Source organism: Pan paniscus, chromosome 23, assembly GCF_029289425.2.
Source record: "Pan paniscus chromosome 23, NHGRI_mPanPan1-v2.0_pri, whole genome shotgun sequence".
Lineage (NCBI taxonomy): Eukaryota > Metazoa > Chordata > Mammalia > Primates > Hominidae > Pan > Pan paniscus.
In genome coordinates, this window is record NC_085927.1 from 32,087,552 (window position 1) to 32,108,967 (window position 21,416).

The window sequence follows — 21,416 nt, forward strand, 5'->3', positions numbered from 1 at the left end:
GGGACCACACAGCCCCACCCCTGCCACTCCCTGACATCCTCAGCAGAGGAGCCTGACCCAGGGCCCAGGGTGGGATCAGAAAGCTGGAGGGTCTGATTTGCATGGATGGACCCTCCTTCTCTCAGAGTATAAAGAGGGGCAGGGAGAGACTTGGGGAAGCTCTGCTTCAGCTGTGAGCACAGAAGGCAGGACTCGGGACAATCTTCATCATGATCTGCTCCCCTCTCCTCCTCACCCTTCTCATTCACTGCACAGGTGCCCAGACACAGGGTCAGGGGAGGGGTCCAGGAAGCCCATGAGGCCCTGCTTTCTCCTTCTCTCTCTAGACCAAGAATCACCGTGTCTGTGTCTCTCCCGCTTCCAGGGTCCTGGGCCCAGTCTGTGTTGACGCAGCCGCCCTCAGTGTCTGCGGCCCCAGGACAGAAGGTCACTATCTCCTGCTCTGGAAGCAGCTCCGACATCGGGAATTATGCGGTATCCTGGTACCAGCAGCTCCCAGGAACAGCCCCCAAACTCCTCATCTATGAAAATAATAAGCGACCCTCAGGGATTTCTGACCGATTCTCTGGCTCCAAGTCTGGCACCTCAGCTACCCTGGGCATCACTGGCCTCTGGTCTGAGGAAGAGGCCAATTATTACTGCTTAGCATGGGATAGCAGCCTGAGAGCTTGCACAGTGCTCCAGGCCAATGGGGAACTGAGACAAGAACCCCCTTCTTCCTCCGCCAGGAGGGTGAGTGCCTGCAGCTGCTGCTCACGCCTGACCTGTAGCTTCTGCTGCTGTAGCTTCCCCCATGGGCCTCGGGGCAGCCAGGGCCTTGCCTAGGAGTGGAGGCTCCATCACTTTTGTCCTCAGAGTCAGGAACAGGGACCCCAGGAGACAGAATATCCTGCTCCTCAGCTTGGGACACAGGGTCTCTGCACTGAAATCGTGGGCTGAGGTGGCAGGTCCAACTGTGTCTTCACAGTCCTTCCTGTGCCTGCCCATGGTGTGGGGACGGAGTGAGGAAGTGTGGGCCATTGAGCTTCACTAGAGGCCTGAGGGAGCAGAGGTGCTCCCCAAGACCTGGACTCCTTCCCTCACCCTCCTCCCATCACTCTCCTCACTGTAGCTGTGGCCAGGTGAGGGCTCAGGGCTACTTGAGGACCTTGCTCAGCCCAGGGCCTCCATCCCAGGCATTGTTTCCAAACTCTGTAAGGGCTGTCTCTGAATCTGTAGAAACATTTATTTCTATGTGCCCAGGACTGGGTTAGAGGGCACCAACCCCACCCCTTGCAAACTGCTCATCACCTCTCAGTGAAACAATGAGGAGAAGAAAGAGTTAGAAATCAGAAGCCTCCCCAAGGCTCCCTTCTCTCCTCTCAACCAGCCTCCCCTTGGCTTCCTCCTTCCACAGAAATAAAGAGGAGGCAGCCACAGAAGGCAAGGGAAGGTCCAGGCATTATACCAGGCAGTGGAGCCAGCCAGTCCCCCCAGATGGTGGAGGGAGGTGGTGGAGGTGTCTGGGACCAGAAAATAGTGAGGACCCTCTTACTAAAGTGAGGACGGGTGGCATAAACTGAGGCCCAGATGGTGGACCAGATCTCCTGAGCCATCTACTCATTTCTTCTTGAGTTCCAGTTTCAGTAAGAATAGGATTAAAAAAAAGTCTGAAGAGGTTCCTTTCCTCAGATAAGAATTCGTAGAGGATTATTGCCCACTCAGGCATTGAGGGGAGGCTGAGCCTCACTCTCAGGCCAATAGAACTGGGGGCTTTCAAGGGAATTTGATTGTACTGAAGCTTCCAGACTCTGACATCTAAGACTTATGCTCTCGTAGCAGAGCCCAGCACTGATACCAAAATGGATGAAGGCTGATAGATAAGCCTGGAATATCCTAGCTGACACCGACTTGTGGAAAAGAGAATCAAGTTAGAATATTGATGTGATAAGGTGGCATCTCACAGTGAGGGGAGGAGAGCTTGCGTGGGGGAGGGTAGAGGAGCCATTAGAGGGTTGGACAAGGAGGACACAGAATCTGAGGTAAGTTTGTGAGGAAAACTCCAGATGCTTCAGAGAAGATGGACAAGGAGGTAGGCAGTGTGAAGGCCGTGGGACCAGCTCTGGTCACCAGGAGAGAGTGGTGAGATTCAGCGCCAGTGTCTGGGGAGGAGGGACTGAAGCCTGGGTGAGGGGAGAGGCTCAAGGCTGGCCTTAGGACCTGAGTGGGGCACAGTGATCACACTGCTGGGGGGTCCTTCAAGTGCAAGGGGGCTGCAGGAAGGCTTGAGCTCATTGTCGCAATGAAAACTTAGACAACAGCTCCCCAGCCTTGTTCAAAGGTGTCACAGGACTTTTTCCTCTCCACATGGCAACGTGGAGAGGAAAACTTATCTCTGAGATATATAAGATGTTAGTTCTCCATAACCTCTCCTGTCCCCTGGCTGAATTCCTATTTGGAAACAAAATGACTCTCCAGTTTTATATATGACATCCTCACAAAAAAAAAGTTCCAGAATGAGAAAGATCTGCCCTCCCTGACCCACTGGTGAGGAATCTCAGCCTTCAGGACAACCAGACTAAATCATTCATGCCATCTCCCATGACAGCATTATGGGGACCAGGGAGCATATCTTATGGGTTTGGGCCACACACTGCCTGTCCCTAGCATTGCAGCTGGGGACACTTACATGCTGAACTCATGGCTGGGAGATCTGGGGTCTAGACATGACAGGAAGAGGAAAAAGACCAGGAGCTCTGCCTAAGTAGCCCCCCTGTGTGAATCACTCTACCCTCCACCCTCAACTTCAGTTCGTGATGGGTGTTGTCTTGCGAACACTGAAAGCTGGGCTGGGACACAGGCAAGAGAGTCTCTGACTCACAAATCTCCATCGTGGGCTCTCTGGCCTTTCTGATATTCTTTTCACACATCAATTCTGGGCCAAGACACATCCATGCTCATCAAGAAGGCATTGATAGGAGAATCAGGTAGCCTCAGGAGAGACAAAAAGCAGATAAACACCCTCATGTTGGCCTCCTAAGCTCAGAGGAGAAAAAAAAGGGAAAGAAGTTCAAGAAGCCACACTAGAAGCCACTAATCACCATCACCTTGGCACCTGTCCTCCATCTGCCCCTCTTTCAAGTGAGGACCAGACTCAGGGGACAGCACCTGCACCTCCCCCTCTGTCCACACACTCCATAGGGAGCCTCCTTCTGCTCTCATCTCAAGGCGACTGCTCCGCCACGTCAGCCGTGTCACTGCTGAGAGTCTTCCCTCAGTCCTGGTCACAGGGTCTGGGATCAGCAGCAACCTGGCTTTGATTCAGCTGTGACCCTGCCCCTTCAGGACACAAAGCCGATGATTAAAGCCTAACTGAACTCTCCTAGATCAATCAAACCTTAGATTCTCCTTTTCCATGTCCCTCTAGAAAGTGCCACCTCTACCAAATAATTTCATGTTATTTCCTCAGGTCTAGAGCTATTTGATTTCCAAAATTCTATACTCACTCTTCTGCTCTCATTCCTTGTCATGGTCCATTTTCCACTCAGGAGCTAATGATGCCAACCATGTATCTACAGCCCATTGTCACAAAAAAAGAGAAATGAGAGGGTTCCTTAGATAAATACAGGGTTAGCAAAGAAAAGTTTCATTACCCCTTAGGAATTACTCCAAGATCTAAGAAAATTAATTCCAGAGCTTCAAGAGTTTACGCCTCAGAAACAACAGCATGAATACATTAGGTAGTGAATGTTCTTGGTCTTCTCAATGAATAACGTCTGAAAGGTTCAGAGTATACATTTCAAAAAGATAAGTGCATAACTTTCACAAAAATGTAATCTTATGTCATCAATTTTAATTGGTATATATATTTCTGGGAAAAAAAGCAGTATGATGGTAAAAGAAATGTAAAAAAGCCTTTGTAAAACCCAGTGCTTATAGTCCACCAGGATAGCACCTGTGAAGCAAATTTTCTTTGCTGAAGATACACCGCCTTTTAGAATAATAGCAAGATAGTTTGAATTTGTCTTCTTCTCTCACAACAATCTAAAAATTAACATGATCCCATTTATATGAAATATCTAGAAATATATCTGTACATGTGGACATTCCCATCGCACACCTCCCATCCAGGCTGTCCTAAAGTGGCATCTCCTCTTTTTCTACCCATGTTGTCCCCCTCCCCATGCCTCTCCTGCTGACACGTGGCTCCTCCCTGCCTTCCTCTCCAGTAGCCCCAGCAGATCAGGCCCAACCAGTTAACAAGCTCTTGGACTTGGGGAACAAAAGTACATCTTCTTGGATTTCTGAGGACTTGCCCTGCCAGGGTGTCTTTCTCAATCCAATCTCTCCTTCCCGGCAGTCCACTTCTCCTAGATCCTGTAATTTATCTAATCTTATTCATCTGTATCTACTTCATGGACTTCCCTACATCTTCACCTGAACACCAGGAATCCTCAGGTCATATGCCCTTGGTTCTCCTGTAGTCCCTTCTTCCTTCTTCCCCTGTGATGCCACCAAGTCGAAGTCTCTTCTCAGACCCTGGAGTGCAGCAGAGACTTCTCTGGTCTCTGCCCCAGGGATTAAGGAGGTGGAAGAGTGGACTCCTGTGCCCTTCCTATGCCTGTGTTTTCATCAGGGTCAGCTGCACAAGGTAGGGATTAGGCTGTCTAGGTAGGGATTATGGCATTAGGTAGGGATTATGGCATTTCCAGCGCTGAGCTCTATGCCCAGCAAAAGATACGTGCTCAGCAGCTACTTGACAGAGACCTACCTCTTATCACATGGGACACATTATACTGGACCCAGGATGGGGCTGAACTGGGAGAGGTAGCTGTGAACCTGCTCCTCGCTCTGCCCTCACCCTAAGAGCTGATGGGGCATCCACCAGGAAGAGCATTCCTGGGCAGGGAGAGGGCCATGGGCAGCCTTGTCCTGTATGTGAGACACGGCTCATCCCGGTCACAAGATCCAGATAACTATGACTGCAATTCAGGGGAAGTAGAGAATGAAGATTGACCAGAATAACCCTCTGGGAATGTGCCCTGGGCATCCTAGAGGAAGAGCTTCCCTTCTATTCAGCGCTGCAGGATCCACAGAGGAAGGAGAGCCCTGGCCACCAGGGAGGAGCCACATGAGAGGACCCGGTGTCCCCACAAATGGGAACGTGAGTCCATGAAAGTCGGTCCCTGCTCTGGGTTTGATTGTGACCTATGAGGACATTGTGTAGTCACCACCTGAGTCCTCTACAATAAACAGAGCGCCACGGACAGATTCACTCCCGAGGAGCCCAGTAAAGTGGGAGGACTGAGGTCACAGGGAGAAGACACAGGCACCACCTGGCCTGGCCCTGAGAGGGGGCAGTGGACAGAACAGTGCGGAGGCAGTGGGGTCTCTAGAGGCTCTGGTCATCTTGTCATACCATCGTTTGTCTCGGTCTGGACACCAGAGGGCGCTTGGGGACCTTTCCTGAGAAGACTGAGGTTGATCAGAGCAGAACCAGCCACCTGTCCTGCCTAGTGTCCTCTGTTCAGGGCTCACAGCTGCGTCCTTTACACCCCCTGGGACCACACAGCCCCACCCCTGCCACCCCCGACATCCTCAGGCATAGGGACCTGACCCAGGGCCCAGGGTGGGATTAGAAAGCTGGGGGTCTGATTTGCATGGATGGACCCTCCCACTCTCCGAGTATGAAGAGGGGCAGGGAGAGATTTGGGGAAGCTCTGCTTCAGCTGTGGGCACAGGAGGCAGCACTCAGGACAATCTCCAGCATGGCCTGGTCTCCTCTCCTCCTCACTCTCCTCGCTCACTGCACAGGTGACTGGATACAGGTCCAGGGGAGGGGCCCTGGGAAGCCTATGGATTCTTGCTTTCTCCTGTTGTCTCTAGAATAATGATGCCTGTGTCTCTCCCACTTCCAGGGTCCTGGGCCCAGTCTGTGCTGACGCAGCCGCCCTCAGTGTCTGGGGCCCCAGGGCAGAGGGTCACCATCTCCTGCACTGGGAGCAGCTCCAACATCGGGGCAGGTTATGATGTACACTGGTACCAGCAGCTCCCAGGAACGGCCCCCAAACTCCTCATCTATGAAAATAATAAGCGGCCCTCAGGGGTCCCTGACCGATTCTCTGGCTCCAAGTCTGGCACCTCAGCCTCCCTGGCCATCACTGGGCTCCAGGCTGAGGATGAGGCTGATTATTACTGCCAGTCCTATGACAGCAGCCTGAGTGGTCCCACAGGGCTCCAGGCCCGGGGGGAACTGAGACAAGAACCCACTTCCTCCTCTGCCAGGAGGGTGAGCCCCGGCAGCTGCTGCTCAGGCCTGGCCTGTGGCTTCTGTGGCTGCTGCTTCCCTCATGGTCCCAGGGGCATCCAGGGCCCTGCCTGGGAGTGGAGGCTCCTCCTCCCCTTCTGTCCTCAGAAGCAGGAACAGGGAATCCAGGAAGCAGAATATCCCTCTCCCTTAACTTGGGACACAGAGTCTCTACACTGAAATCCTGGGCTCAGGTGGCAGATCCAGTTGTGTCATCTCAGACCCACCTCTGATGGGGAACCCACGTATTCATTATTCTCCTTTCCCCAATTCCAGGAGTTTCCGGAGTGGTGTCTTCCTCTCCCTGCTCCTCAGTGTGAGTCCCTGTGTTTCTTTTCTCTCGAGCCTATTCTTTTTTTTTTTTAACAAAACTCCTTTCATGAAGGAAAAATGCACACCTAATAAACCAGCTGAATTTACAGCATTAAATTAGGCCCATTTTGGCATTTTTCTGGATCTTTGAAAATATCACCACCACTGAGCTATGCAACCTCTGACTAACCCCAGCAGCCCTTCATGATGCTTTGTCATCTCCTTCACTCCCCGAATGCCCTCCTGAGCAGCCAGGAACCTGCCTTTGCCACTACTGTATGGTTTCCATTTTCTGAAACTTACTAGTGTTATCAAACACTATCTTCCCATTTGTTCGAGCTTCTTTTCACTCTGCACACTTCTTTTCAGATTCTCCCTGCTGTTGCTGAATTGCATCCCATTCTACAGAGGGCTCATTACAACTTTTGAGGGTCTAGGACATTCTTTTCTGATTCTATTTATTTACTTATTTATTTTAAAGTTTGAATTCATTGTCCATCAAATCGAAGTCTACGGGTGATGTTCATCTAAGGTGACAGGAGTCAGTGAGGGCTTGTCAGGATTCTTGCTTCTTCACCTCTTGCCTCTAATTCTTTCTATAATGGGAGAATTTCTTATCTTTTTAAAGTTTTTCTATTTATTATTTTATGTTGGCTTTTAAGGCTTTTAGTGTTTTTTTAAATTTTTTTATTTCAATAGGTTTTTGGGGAACAGATGTTGTTTTGTTACATAAATAAGTTTGTTAGTGGTGATTTCTGGGATTTTGGTGCACTCATCACCCAAGCAGGGAACACTGTACCCAATGTGTAGTCTTTTATCCCTCACCCCATCCCACCCTTTCTCCTGAGTCCCCAAAGTCCGTTGTATCATTCTTATGCCTTTGCATACTCATAGCTTAGCTCCCATTTACGAGTGAAAACATATGATGTTTGCCCTTTTATTCCTGAGTGAATTCACTTATAATGATAGTCTCCATTCCATCCGGGTTTCTGTTAATGCCATTATTTCATTCCTTTTTAAGGCTGAGTAGCAGTCTACATATATATATATTTATATATATACCACATTTGCTTCATCCACTCATTGATTGATGGGCATTTGGGTTGGTTCTATGTTTTTTCAATTGCAAATTGTGCTGCTATAAACATGAGTGTTCAAGTATTTTTTTCATATAATGACTTCTTTTCCTCTTGGTAGATACCTAGTAGTGAGATTGCTGGATCAAATGGTAGATCCAGTTCTTTAATGAATCTCCACACTCTTTTCCATAGTGGTTGTACTAGTTTACATTCCCACCAACAGTGTAAAAGGGTTCCCTTTTCACCACATCCATGCCAGCATCAATTATTTTAATTTTTTTATTATGCCCATTCTTGAGGGAGTAAGGTGGTATTGCATTGTGGCTTTGATTTTCATTTCCCTAATCGTTAGTGATCTTGAGCATTTTGCCATATGCTTGTTAGCCATTTGTATATCTTCTTTTGAGAATTGTCTATTCATGTCTTTAGCCCACTTTTTGATGAGATTGTTTTTTTTTTCTTGCTGATTAGTTTGAGTTCTTTGTAGATTCTGGATATTAATACTTTATTAGATGTATAGATTGGGAAGATTTTCTTTCACTCTGTGGGTTGTCAGTTAACTCTGCTGATTGTTTATTTTGCTGTGCAGAGGCTATTTCATTTAATTCAGTCCCATCTATTTATCTTCGTTTTTAATGCATTTGATTTTGGATTCTTGGTTATAAAGTCTTTGCTTAAGCCAATTTCTTCTAGAATTTCTAAGGTTTCATGTCTTAGATTTAAGTCTTTGACCAGTCTTGTGTTAGTTTTGTATAAGATGAGAGATGAGGATCCATTTTCATTCTTCTACGTGTGACTTGCCTATTATCTCAGCACCATTTGTTGAATAGCGTCTCCTTTTCCCACTTTATGTTTTTGTTTGCTTTGTCAAAGATCAGTTAACTCTAAGTATTTTGCTTCATTTCTGCATTCTCTATTGTGTTACATCGGTCTATGTGCCTATTTTTATACCAGTACCATGCTGTTTTGGTCATTATGGCTTTATAGCATACTTTGAAGTCAGGTAATGTGATGCTTCCAGATTTGTTATTTTTGTGTAGACTTGTTTTGGCTACCTGGGCTCTTTCTTGGTTTCATATGAATTTTAGTTCTATGAAGTTCTGTGAAGAATGATGGTGGTATTTTGATGGAAATTGCATTAAACTTGTAGATTGTTTTGGCAGTATGGTCATTTTCACAATATTCATTCTATACATCCATGAGCATAAAATGTATTTCCATTTGTGTCATCTGTGACTTCTTTCAGCAGTGTTTTGCAGCTTTCCTGGTAGAGGTCTTTCACTTTCTTGGTTAGGTATATTTCTAAGTATTTTAGTTTTTTGGCAGCTATTGTAAAAGGGGTTGAGTTCTTGCTTTGATTCTCAGCTTGGTTGCTGTCATTGTATAGCACTGCTACTGATTTGTGTCCCTTAATTTTGTATCCTAAAACTTGCTGAATTCTTTCACTAGTTCTAGAAGCATTTGGGGTGAGTCTTCAGGGTTTTCTAGGTATACAATCATATTATCAGCAAACAGTGACAGTTTGACTTCCTCCTTATCAGTTTGGATATCCCTGATTTCTTTCTCTTGTCTGATTGCTCTGGCTAAGACTTCCAGTACTACGTTGAATAGAAGTGGTGAAAGTGGGCATCCTTTTGTTGTTCCATTTCTCAGGGGAAATGCTTTTAACTTTTCCCCATTGAGTATAATGTTGGCTGTGGGCTTGCCATAGATGGCTTTTGTTGCCATAATGTATGGTCCCTTCTATGCTGATTTTGCCAAGTTTGAATCATAAAGGATGCTGGATTTCATTAGATGCCTTTTCTGCATCTATTAAGATAATCATATGATTTTGTGTTTTAATTCTGTTTATATGGTGTATCACATTTATCAACTTGTGGATGTTAAACCATCTCTGCATTTCTGGTATAAAAGCAATTTGATCATGGTAGATTATCTTTAAGACAGCTGTTGGATTTGGGTAGCTAGTATTTTGTTGAGGATTTTTGCATCTAGATTCATCAGAAATATTGGTCTGTAGTTTATTTTTCTGTTATGTCCTCCCTGGTTTTGGTATCAGAATGATACTGTCTTCACAGAATGATTTAGAAAGGATTCCCATTTTCTCTATGCTGTTGAATAGAGTCAGTAGGATTGGTACCAGTTCTTCTTTGAATATCTAATAGAATTCAGCTGTGAATCCATCTGGTCCTGGATTTTTTGTTGTTTGCAATTTTTTTATTACCATTTCAATCTAGCTGCTTGTTATTGGTCTGTTCAGAGTTTCTACATCTTCCTGGTTTAACCTAGTAGTGTTGTATATTTCCAGGAGTTCATCCATCTCCTTTAAGATTTCTAGTTTATGTACATAAAAGAGTTCATAGTAGCCTTTAATGATCTTTTGTATTTCTGTGGTATCAATAGTAATATCTCCTATTTCATTTCTAATTGAGCTTATGTGGGTCTTCTCTCTTCTTTTCTTGGTTAATCTCGCTAATGGTCTGCCAATTTTATTTATCTTTTCAAAGAACCAGCTTTTTGTTTCATTTAGCTTTTGTATTTTTTTTTTTTTTGTTTTGACTTCATTTAGTTCTGCTCTGATCTTCGTTATTTCTTTTCTTTTCCTGGGTTTGGGTTTGGATTGTTGTGGTTTCTCCAGTTCTGTTAGGGGTGACCTTAGATTTTCTACTTGTGCTCTTTCAGACTTTTTGATGCAGGTATTTAATGCTATAAACTGTCCTTTTAGCACCATTTTTGCTGTATCCCAGAGCTTTTGATAGGTTGCATTAAGATTTAGAACAACTGCAATCTTACTATCAATCAACAGCTTTTTAATTCCTGAGGATGTGACCTCATTTAATCCTGACAATAGCTTTATTATTGCTTTTCAGGCAGTAGACCGTGATTGAAGAGGTAATGCTTTGTGGCCTGGAGGTAAGGTTCTAAAATTTATCAAATATTAAATTGGTGCACAAGTAATTGCAGGTTTTACAAATAAAAGTAATGGCAAAACCCACAAGGACTTGTGCACCAATGTGATATAAACACTGGAGGTCAGTTAAATTTGAATTCAGTAAAAACAATGATAAAGAATCTGTATGTGTATCACCCACACAGTATTGTTCAATTGTAATACAAACAACTGGGTGCCCTGCATTTTATCGGGAAACTCCACACAGAGTTTGCAGCTTGAAAGAGGCAGAGCTGGGGCAGGCCTGCCCTTCCTGATGCCAGGTCTAGGTGCTTAACGTCAAAGACAAAGCTTCTCTAAGAGAGCTACCCTCAAGTGAGCATGTCAGTTGGCACTAAATACATGTGATATGATCCCCAGTCAATGATCCCTACTCACTTCCCTAATTCTTTCTATTATCCTTTAAGTTTGCAGACTCAGGGCCTCCCCAGAAATTGCTGCAGCCTAAGTTCTGGACCTGGGACCGCATGTCCTGTCACAACCAGATGCAAAAAGGCTCTTTAGTCCCTACACAGAATGGCTTCAGCCAGGAAAGCATAAATAACATGTAAGATTAGAAGAGCTCAGAGGGGCTCTCCTTCTGTCCCATGACAGATGAAACTTCAGGGCTCTGATGCTTGTCAGGGAATCTCCTTCAGTGAGGCCAAGATCCCAGGACTTTACTAAAATTAGCAGAGTGGACCAGTCAGGCATGTCATGGTATAGGAATTGTGTTCAGAACAATAAGTGCAGATGCATCTTAACAAGGGCCTTCACGTTCTATCTTTGGTGAAAAAGGAAATAGACAAAGGCATGGAGAAACTGAAGGACTCAATGGGTCTGGGACTGAGATAGGGCTGAGTGCTTTGGGCTTGTCCTGGAGCAGTCTGCAGATGATGACAGCTGGGAAGTCCACCCCTGCTGTGACCTTGTTTCATCTGCCCACTGGATCAGTGGCTGTGTCCTCACAGGAAAGCTGGCTGTAGCCAGACTGGCCTTCTCCATCCCACCTGGGAAATGTATTCAGATGACTCTCTGGGGTGATGTTCTACTAAGGGCTTGGGAGTTATGAGGAGGGGGCTGATTTGCATGAAAGAACCATTTCACCCCCTTTCCTTCATCTAAAACCCATTAATAGAAACTTCAGGGCCATTCATAGAAGTCCAGCTGGTCTCCTACATTTGTGGGGCATAAAGGATCAATGCCTGATTGATGCCTGATCAATCTAAAGGAAGAGGGGCTATCAGTAGGTAGTGGTCAGAGTGAGAAAGGAACTGACTTTTTTGAGAGATTCATCAACACAGCCACCAACTCTGGGACAAATGGGGTGACTCTCTGTAACTGTCACCCCAAATTACCCACAGGACACTGAGCCAGTCCCCTCATTCTATTGCTTCTGATTCTAGTCCATTCCCCTATTGTCCCTAAACACGTTGCCCATGTCTGAGTCCAGGGTGGCAGGGATACCTCCATCCCAGTCAACATCTACAGAGGGCCTCTTCTGCTCCCCTCTCACCTCATGCAGGTTACTACTGTTGTGGGTCTGGTGGAGTGGCCCCTGGAGAACACAAGGTATCCCTTCCTCTCAAAAGCCAGGCATGTAATAGACATGGTATGGGTTGATGTAGAGCAGAGTGGCTCATCCAGATGCAAAGCAGTAAGACCTTGGCTACAGAAAATTATTTCACAAAATTCCACACCCTTTCATGACAAAAACACTCGATGAACTATAAATAGAAGGAAACTACCTCAACACAGTAAAGACCATCTATGAAACTCCCATAGTTTACATCATATAAAATCTGAACAACCAAAGACATTTTCTGTAATATCAGGAACAAACCAAGGATGCATACTTTCACATCTTCAATTCCAAATATTATTGGAAGACCTAGGCAGAGCATTTAGCCTAGAAAAAGAAATAAACAGAATAAAAACTAGAAATAAAAGTATAAAATTATCTCTGTTTTCAGATGACATAATGTCATATGTAGAATGCCATTAAAAGACCCAGAAAATAATTCTGAAAGAATGATTAAGTGAATTTGGTAATGTTTCAGGATACAAAATCACCACTTAAGAACCTCTCATGGCTAGGCATGGTGGCTGACGCCTATAATCCCAACACTAGGGAGGCTGAGGTGGGAGAATTGCTTGGGGTCAACAGTTCAAGAACAGCATGAGCAACAAAGCAAGAACCTGTCTCTACCAAAAATAAAAAAATAAAAAGGAAGGAAAGTCACTTATATTTCTATACTTAACCAAACAGGACACCACCCAAAATGAAATTAAGAAAACAATTCAAGAGGACCCACAGACCCTCTGAAGGAAGGGGACTGCACCCGCAGGACCCGGGAGACACCGCAAATACTGCGAGTGCCTCAACTGCGGAAGTGGGAAAGGGAGATCCTCCTCTCCCAAACACACACCCCTACTGAAGAATGTGAAGGTCTGTTAGCAGGAGAAGTTCTCAACTTTACCTGGAACGGAGTTAAGTTAGACAGCCAAGCTCAGTGAAATACACAGGTGTAGGAGGTAGCGGGGAGGCCCTGGGAACTTGCTGAATCCCCAAGCAACCTATTCCTTTCTGGCACCACAGGAATACATCAGGAGGGAGGACAGACAAGCAGCGGGTAAAACTCCACGGGGAGAAGGACTTCCCTAGCTGAACTTTGCAACAATTCGAATCGGGTGAGAGGCCTCCTGGCTCTAGTATCCATGGCACTAGTATCCATGGCTGAGAGGCCCATGGATGGTTCACATTACAGGACTCTGTGCAGAAACCCCCAGTACCAGCCCAGAGCCGGGTAGACTTGCTGGGTGGCTAGACCCAGAAGAGAAACAAAAATCACTGCAGTTCAGCTCGCAGGAAGACATCCACAGGAAAAGGGGGAGAGTGCTACATCAAGGGAACACCCCATGGAACAAAAAAAATCTTACCAGCCTTTAGCCCTAGACCTTTCCTCTGACAGAGCCTACCAAAATGAGAAATAACTTGGGGGGAAGAGTGGGAGAGGGGCGAGGAGTAAAAGACAACAAACATGGTACAGTGTATACTGCTCGGGTGATGGCTGCACCGGGATCTCACAAATCACCCCTAAAGAACTTACTCATGTAACCAAACACCATCTTCCCAATAACTTACAGAAAAAAAAAAGAATATTATAACAATGGAATCATATATTATGCAGCCTTTCAGCATTGGCTTTTTTCACGGAGCACAATTTCCTTGAGATATATCTGAGTTGCGTTGTATCAATTATATAGTTTGTTTCTTTTTATTGCTGAGTAATGTTTCATGGTACGGTTGTATCAAGCTTGTTTAACCATTCACCAGTTGAGGAACATGTGGATTATTTCCAGTTTTTTTTTGGCTATTAGGAATAAAAGTACTATGAACATTCTTATACATTAAAAAAAAAGAAAACAATTCAAATTTCGTCATTAGAATGAGTAAAATGCGGCTGGCACGGTATCTGGTGCCCATAATCCCAGCACTTTGGGAGGCTGAGACGGGGGATCATCTGAGGTCAGGAGTTGTTAGAGACCAGCCTGGCCAATATGGTGAAACCCTGTCTCTACTAAAAAAAAGATTAAAAAAATTAGCTGGGTGGGTGGCACACTCAGTGATTGCAGCTACTCATGAGGCTGAGGCACAATAATCACTTGAACCTAGGAGACAGAGTTTGCAGTGAGAGGAGATGGTGCCACTGCACTCTAACCTAGGTGACACAGTGAGACTCTGTCCCAAATAAATAAATAAATGTAAAATACTTAAGAATAAACTTAAGAAGGTAAAACACTTGCACATTGAAAACAATAAAACATTGCTAAAAGAAATTGAAGAATACACAAATAAATGGAAAGACGTTTTTGGTTATGTATTGGAAAACTCAATATTGTTAAGATACCAGTAGAAACCAAAATAAAATATACTATAGAGTCATCGCAATCTTTATCAAAATTCCAATACTACCTGGTACAAGAATGGATATAATTCTAAAATCAAGATACCCAAAATAGCCAAAATAATCTTGTAAAAGAAGAACGTTGTTGGAATCCTGACACCTCCTGATTTCAAAGCATACTAAAAAGATACACTAATCAAAACAGAGTGGTACATATAGACAGACATACAGACAAATAGAATAGAATTGAGTGCCTTGGAGAAAACTCTCAGTTATATGGTCAAATGATTTTCAACAAGCTTGCCAAGACCATTCAGTGAGGGAAAGAACGGTCTTTTTAACAAATGCTGTTGAGAAAACTGGATATCCACATGCAATCTGGAAGTGAATCAAAGACACAAATGGGAGAGCCACAACTGAATCTTAAAAGAAAACATTGGGAAGTAGGTCCACAACGTAGGGTTTGGAAATGATTTCTTGGATATGGCACAAAAAAGACAGGGAAAACATAGAAAAAGAAGAATATAGATAAATTGCATTTCATCAAACTGTAAAACTTATGTGCAGCAAAGGACACTACCAACAGAGTGAAAATGCAGATAATAGAATGGGAAAGATTGTTACAAACTTTATATCTGATAAGGCATCCAAGCCATAGAAAGAACTTCTACAACTCAACAGTAACAACAAAAATAGGAATAACCCGAAAAAAACAAGGACAAAGGACTTGAGTAGATATTACTACAAAAAAAGATCTACGAATGTCCAATAAGTACATGAAAAGATGTTCAGCATCACCAATTATTAGTACACTGCAAATCAAATCACAATAATATACAACTCTATACCCATTAGGATGGCATTAACCAAATAACAGAAAATTAAAAGTTCTAGCAAAGATGTTTAGAAATTGCAACTGTTACGATTTGCTGGAGAGACTGCAGAATGATGCTTCCACTGTGGATGCCTTATGGCTGTTCCTCATAAAATCAAACATAGAATTGCCATTTTATCAGAATTTTCACTTCTGGGAATGTGCCTGAAAAAATTGAAAGCAAGATCTCAAAGAGAAAATTGTACATCCTCGTTCATAGCAGCATTGTTCACAATAGCTAAAAGGTGGAGGCAGCCCAAGTGTCAACTCATGAATCAACAAGATATATTATACACACACAAGGGAATATTATTCAGCCTTAAAAAGAAAGTCTGACCCATGCGATGGCATGGATGAACCTTTAAGACATCATGCCGTCAGAAATAAGCTGACTTCAAAAGGACAAAAATTGTTTGCCAGCCCTTATATGAGGTACCTAGAATAGTTAACTCCACAGTGACAAGAAGTAAAACGATGTTTCCCAGGTATGAAGTTTTGGTTTGGGAAAATAAAAAATTTGTGGAGATGAGTGGCAGTACTGTGGTTGTACAACAGTGTTAATTTACTTAATGTCACTGAAGTATACATTTGAAAATTGTTGAAATAATGTATTTTGTGTATGAATATTTTACTACAGCCAAGAAGAGGAAGATTTATGTTTGGTGCAGTTTCTCTACCTCCAAGAACAGTGGAAACCTACAGGACTAGGAGAGTGTGCATGAGTATCCAGGACACTCTTCCTTTTATGCCAGCCCCACAGCATCCAGGACACCCTTCCTTTTATTCCAGCCCTGCAGCATCCTAACAAGTTAAGAGAGTCAGACGTACCTCATTACAGGTGACTCAGAATAATATGAGAAAGTCTAGAGGTGGCCATGATGTTGGCGGTGGGTGCCCAACCCAGCCCAGGAGCAGCCGCAAATGCAACAGTGGCCAAAGAAGGGGAGATGAAGCTGGTGGCAGAGGTAGCAGCCCCTCCAGCTGGAGAGGGGCATCTGCTTCTGTACAAAATGGTTCACAGTTGATAAGTCTTGCATAGATGCCTCATCGTTTACCTCATGACCAACTACAGTTTTCATTGCAATGTATGTTATCATAGCAGTAATGTCTATTTCCTCCAGTAGCAAGCAAACATGAACGAAATGTGCTTTACTGCTTTGTCCAACAGGACATGTTAGTCCCAAACACGGGCTGAATGTTTAAAGGTAACGTTCTCTAAAGATAAGGATATTATACCATTTATTGATAAATACGGGGAGTGCATGATGACCATTCAGACACTTGGAATAATTACTTGGCTAAATAACATTGTTTAAACAATGAGTAAATTTAGTTATTCTTTGCAGAGCAAAAAAGATCCAAGTTTCACCAGTCCCTTGGCAAACACTACATTTCAAACTATGGAAGGGAGACATCCTGAAATTTTGTGCTACTCTTTCTGAAGACACAGAAACAGTCAAGTCATACCTAATACTTATGAGCATAAAGCTTTGATAAAATTCAAGAATTATTTGTATTTTGAGGAAAAAGACTTTGTCGCTAAAGCAGAGAAGAACCTAAAACGGACTCCTCATAGTGAGCTAATATTTTATAAAAAGGTGTCAATCAAGGTGTGGCTTACAAAAATACTTTCAAGGATGTTTACTTTCCAGCCATCTCACTGGACAAGAACTGGGTGGTTTTCATTAACTTTGGACTGTGCTTCAATATCCTAAAAATGATGTCACTTACTGCCCTGAGTGACATGGGATGGGATGCTGTGGTAGAGCACACTCTGGCTGATGTCTTGTATCTGCTGGAGACAGAAAAGGATGGGAGACACAGTCCTCCACAGGAAATCTCAAATGGGTCCCTCTTTCTTTTCAGATATGGACTTTCTGGGGAGTAATACTGTAGGGCTTTTCTTGTTGTTGCCTTTAACTGTCTCAAATGTTCTCCCAAAGATGCTACTGAACACAGCCTCTCCTTTGAGCAAGTTAAAAGTCTGGGTACGACTGCGAGAGGCTCCTGCCTGCCAACATTCTTTCTCCACTTTCAGTGACTGCTCTTCTTCTGAGGGCCGTAAACCAACAACTGCTCATCCCAAGATCCACTAAGCCCTCTGGGAAATTGGTGCTGTACTGCATACCCTGCCTGCTGGGACTTGTTACATTGATGTATTTTCTAAGGAGTGAATAATCTTGTCCATGTAACTAACTTATTTAAAGACATTTTCTTCGGTGGGCACTGACTCCATGGCACCCGTTTTCCAAGGAGTTGGTGAGCTTGTTTCTGAGAATACCAGAAATCAATGTACATTCCAAATCATTCTAAAAGTGATTTCTTTTCGGTGTGGGTTTGGTTTTGTTATTAATTTTGAAATATATCTTTGAATACTGAGATCTCTGAAACTACTAGATCTCTAGAAGTGTAATTGTGAAAGAAGGTTGCTTGCAGCTTTAACAAAATGAGAAACTCTTCCCAAATAAAACCTGTTTTGAAGTTAAAAAAAAATGTGACATTAGAACCTGCAAAATCTAAGAGTTTCCAACAGCAGTCTCAATTCTGATGCTAATTGTAAGCTAGGGACTCCCCCAACAACGCTTCACTTCTTATGATTCCCAAGAAGGACTCACATCACTCACTGAAACTTGTGACGTTTGTTGATATGATTTTTTACAACAAAAGAATGCAGATTAAAATAATTCAAGGAAGGAGGTACATGGGCAGAGTTCAGGAGAATTCCAAGCACAAGCATTCAGTTGTCCTCTCCCAGTAAAGTAATAGACAATGCTGCATTCTCCTGGCAGCAATGTGTGATTCTGTGCATGAATTATTGCCAACCAGGAAAGCTCATCGAAGCTTGGTGTCCAGGCAGGTTTTTTGGGGGGTGTGAGTTGGGGATGGGGTTGCTTATGTAGACCTTGTTGATTATCCTTATCGCTGACTCCGACTTGAATTTCCACTGAATTGACAATAAAACTTCAACCTTAAATATTTGGTTATTTTCTTTTTAATAAATTCTCTAAAATAAATTATTTTGAAAATGCTCGCTTTAGCTAGCTGTTTATCCAATATGAGACTCAACATAAATAGTTTCAAAAAGCCAGTGGGTCATTAAAACAATTCCTTTAGTCATCCAAAACATTCAGATAAAAATTAACACCATGTAACACTAAAATCGAATTATAGTCACTGGGGCTGGATTTCAACAACAGGAAGAGAAAGTAGTACAAATAGGGATGAGCAAAAAATAGACAAGTAATGGATGTGAATTGGCCTAGGAAATTTACAGTGGCAATGTCAAAAAGGTAAATCAATAGTTATTTGACAATACATGCTCAGCCCAGGAAAGCCACCAGGGGGCGGTCTGGGTCGTCTGCATCATAAGAAGCTCAAGGAGTTCAAACTGAATGAACCCTGCATAGTTGCTCACTGGGTCGTGTAAAATGTTAGAGCAGCTGCTTCCTCCCCCAACACACAGCCCCTCACAGTGTAGCAGTCCCCTCACAGTGTAGCTGCTCTCAGGGCTGAGAACCTGGGTGGTGCTAAAGGTGGTGAATGTGGTAAAGATTTGCATAAAGCACCACACAACACACCTCCTCCATACAGGGATCTCAGTAGCATCTTCAAAGGACGGGCTTTCTGAGCTAAGAGCAATAAGAAGAAACTTTCTAAACTTACTAAAATTTATTTATTGAGTTATGTTCCAAGCAATACATGCCTATTACATAAAATCAGAAAGTATTTTAAATCACCGAGTTCTCTGCAAAGGTTCTTTATTCCAAGCAATCAATATGACTATTTTTTTTTATTTGGATGCATTCTTTCATTTTTGTTCTCAGTATTTCCACAATGGTGATCAAGCCTTGTGCTTTTTCATCTGCTTTTATACCCCTTTATGATCTTGTCATTTCAGGTTAATGTAAGTAGTGTTCCATTTCTTAAAAGGGATAAAATATTTAAATAGTTGCTAATTTTATTTTTATTCAAATACCAATGAAATATTATCATTTTTAGATAATTCTTATTGTTTGCTACTCAAACAAAGATATGATATTATCTTATTATTAAAACACTCCTGGTAACTTCTGTGGATTTTGTGAGATCAGAAAAAAAATGCCTGAAGTTTTCAATGGAAAGCCTTGAGTACATTATACCTGACTTCACAATGCAGTAAATAGAGAAACAAGAGTTTCCGATTCGTGTAAGAAGGAGCATAACAGATTAAGGTATGAGGAATAATTTATATCCAAAACTACACCAGTGTCTCCAGGCATGTGTTAGAACAGTACCTCCCAAATTCTATTGTGCATATGAATCTTCTGGGGATTTTACAAGATGCAGATTCTGATTCAGTGGCTCTGGAGTGAGGACACAGTCTCTGCATTTCTAGAAAGTTCCTACCACACAAAATCCACATATATGTTTGAACAATAACAAGGCCAGCCAGGAGAAGAGGCTCAGGTGTGTAATCCTAGCACTTTGGGAGTTTGAGGCAAAAGAATTACTTGAGGCCAGGAGTTTGAGACCAGCCAGGGTAACGTCACAAGATCTTTTCTCTACAAAACATGTTTTTAAATAATAAAAAATGAATTAGCCAGGCGTAGTGTGGCATGCTTGTCATCGTAGATACCTAGGAGGCTGAGGCAGGAGGGTCGCTTCACCCCAGGAGTTCAAAGCTGTGATGAGCTATGATTATGCCACTGCACTCCAGCCTGGGTGACAAAGTGAGACCTTACCTCTAATAACAAAAACAGCCATAACAAATTCATAAGAATAGTGTAAAATAAGGAGAAACCTTGGCAGACAATAACCTAAGAGATATCTCAGACATAGTGAACTAATGTGTTTGGATGACAGAAGAACCCCACACTTGGCTGGCTGTGGTGACTCAGGCCTGTAATCCCAGCACTTTAGGAGGCCAAGGCGGGCAGATCACCTGAGGTCGGGAGTTCCAGACCAGCCCGGCCAACATGGAAAAGCCCCGTCTCTACTAAAAATGCAAAATTAGCCGGGCGTGGTGGCGCAGCCTGTAATCCCAGCTACTCGGGAGGTTGAGCCAGGAGAATCACTGGAATCCGGGAGGCGGAGTTTGCGGTAAGCTGAGATGGAAGAAGCCACACTCCATGCAGGAAGACGACCAGGGAGGACAGCTGCAAAGCAGGGAGAGGCTCCCCTTTCTTTAAGAAACAAAACAAAAGCAAACAAACAACTAACCTGACCTCCCCTCTGGCTCCCATCCAACATTCTTACTAGCTTCTCATCTAGTCTTTTCTGTAATGTAGCCCATCCTTACCCTCTCCCCTCCCACATCTCTGATTCCTGAATTCCCTTCTTGGGTCTCTCTCCTTTTCCTGTCAACCACTTCTCCCCTCTATCATCCTGAGTTAATTATCAAGAACTTTATAGCAGGAAGCCTATTGGTATTTTTCCAGATTTTTTTCTTGGAATTGGACATTCATACATTTTCTCTCTTTTTTTTGGGGGGGGGTGGTGGGGGTGGGGGTAGGGACAGGGTCTCACCCTGGTTGCCCAGGCTGTGGTCTCAACTCACTGCAACCTTCACCTCCTGACTCAAGCAATCTTCTCAGCTCAGCGTCCCAAGTAGCTGTGACTATGGGCACGCACCACCACACCCTGCTAATATCTTGTATTTTTGGTAGAGATGGGGTTTCCCCATGTTACCCAGGCTGGTCTTGAATTTCTGAGCTCAAGTGATCCACCCGCCTCAGCCTCCCAAAGTCCTGGAATTACAGGCATGAGCCGCTGTGCCCAGCCTATTTTTTCTCTTTTACGAGCCTCTCTGATTCCCTAGTTCTGAAGTAGCCCAGAGTTGGCTGATTCTCCTATTTTGCCTCAGCTAGCACTTCCTCCTTCCCCCTTTTTTTTCTCCTTCTGATCCCTGGAGTCCTCTGCATTTCCACTGAATACAGTGAACCACACAAGCATGCTCATTTATTCTCCCCAAACTCCACCCCTCTGCCTTATGTGCTGATCCAGTGAGAATCAAGAAGGAAGAGAGACCCATGGATTTCTGTGCAGCCTG

General features: G+C 43.8%; 2 protein-coding genes, 1 pseudogene and 1 gene segment (V, D, J or C); all 4 read left to right on the forward strand.

The window, feature by feature from the left end:
• Positions 1-21,416, forward strand: part of LOC129395163 (immunoglobulin lambda-1 light chain-like) — a 735,232-nt gene that overhangs the window by 91,738 nt on the left and 622,078 nt on the right. The gene's annotated exons all lie outside the window — the stretch shown is intronic.
• LOC100984598 (immunoglobulin lambda variable 1-51-like) lies at positions 165-5,193 on the forward strand. The segment is given in 3 exon segments: positions 165-255; positions 365-732; positions 5,035-5,193. Coding segments are annotated over 3 exon segments (573 nt in total).
• On the forward strand, positions 5,611-10,801 carry LOC100984259 (immunoglobulin lambda-1 light chain-like). Its single transcript, XM_034951691.3, has 2 exons — positions 5,611-5,793; positions 5,898-10,801. The coding sequence occupies exons 1-2, from the start codon at positions 5,640-5,642 to the stop codon at positions 6,464-6,466; spliced, it is 723 nt and encodes a 240-aa protein (XP_034807582.2). The 5' UTR covers positions 5,611-5,639; the 3' UTR covers positions 6,467-10,801.
• Positions 16,708-17,276, forward strand: LOC100983918 (set1/Ash2 histone methyltransferase complex subunit ASH2-like; annotated as a pseudogene).

Excerpts from the sequence above, each read along its gene's own strand:
- LOC100984259 (XM_034951691.3), top strand. The coding sequence starts at position 5,640 with ATGGATGGACCCTCCCACTCTCCGAGTATGAAGAGGGGCAGGGAGAGA. Across the intron at positions 5,794-5,897 it reads TCTCCTCGCTCACTGCACAG|GGTCCTGGGCCCAGTCTGTG; the intron begins GTGACTGGATAC and ends TCCCACTTCCAG.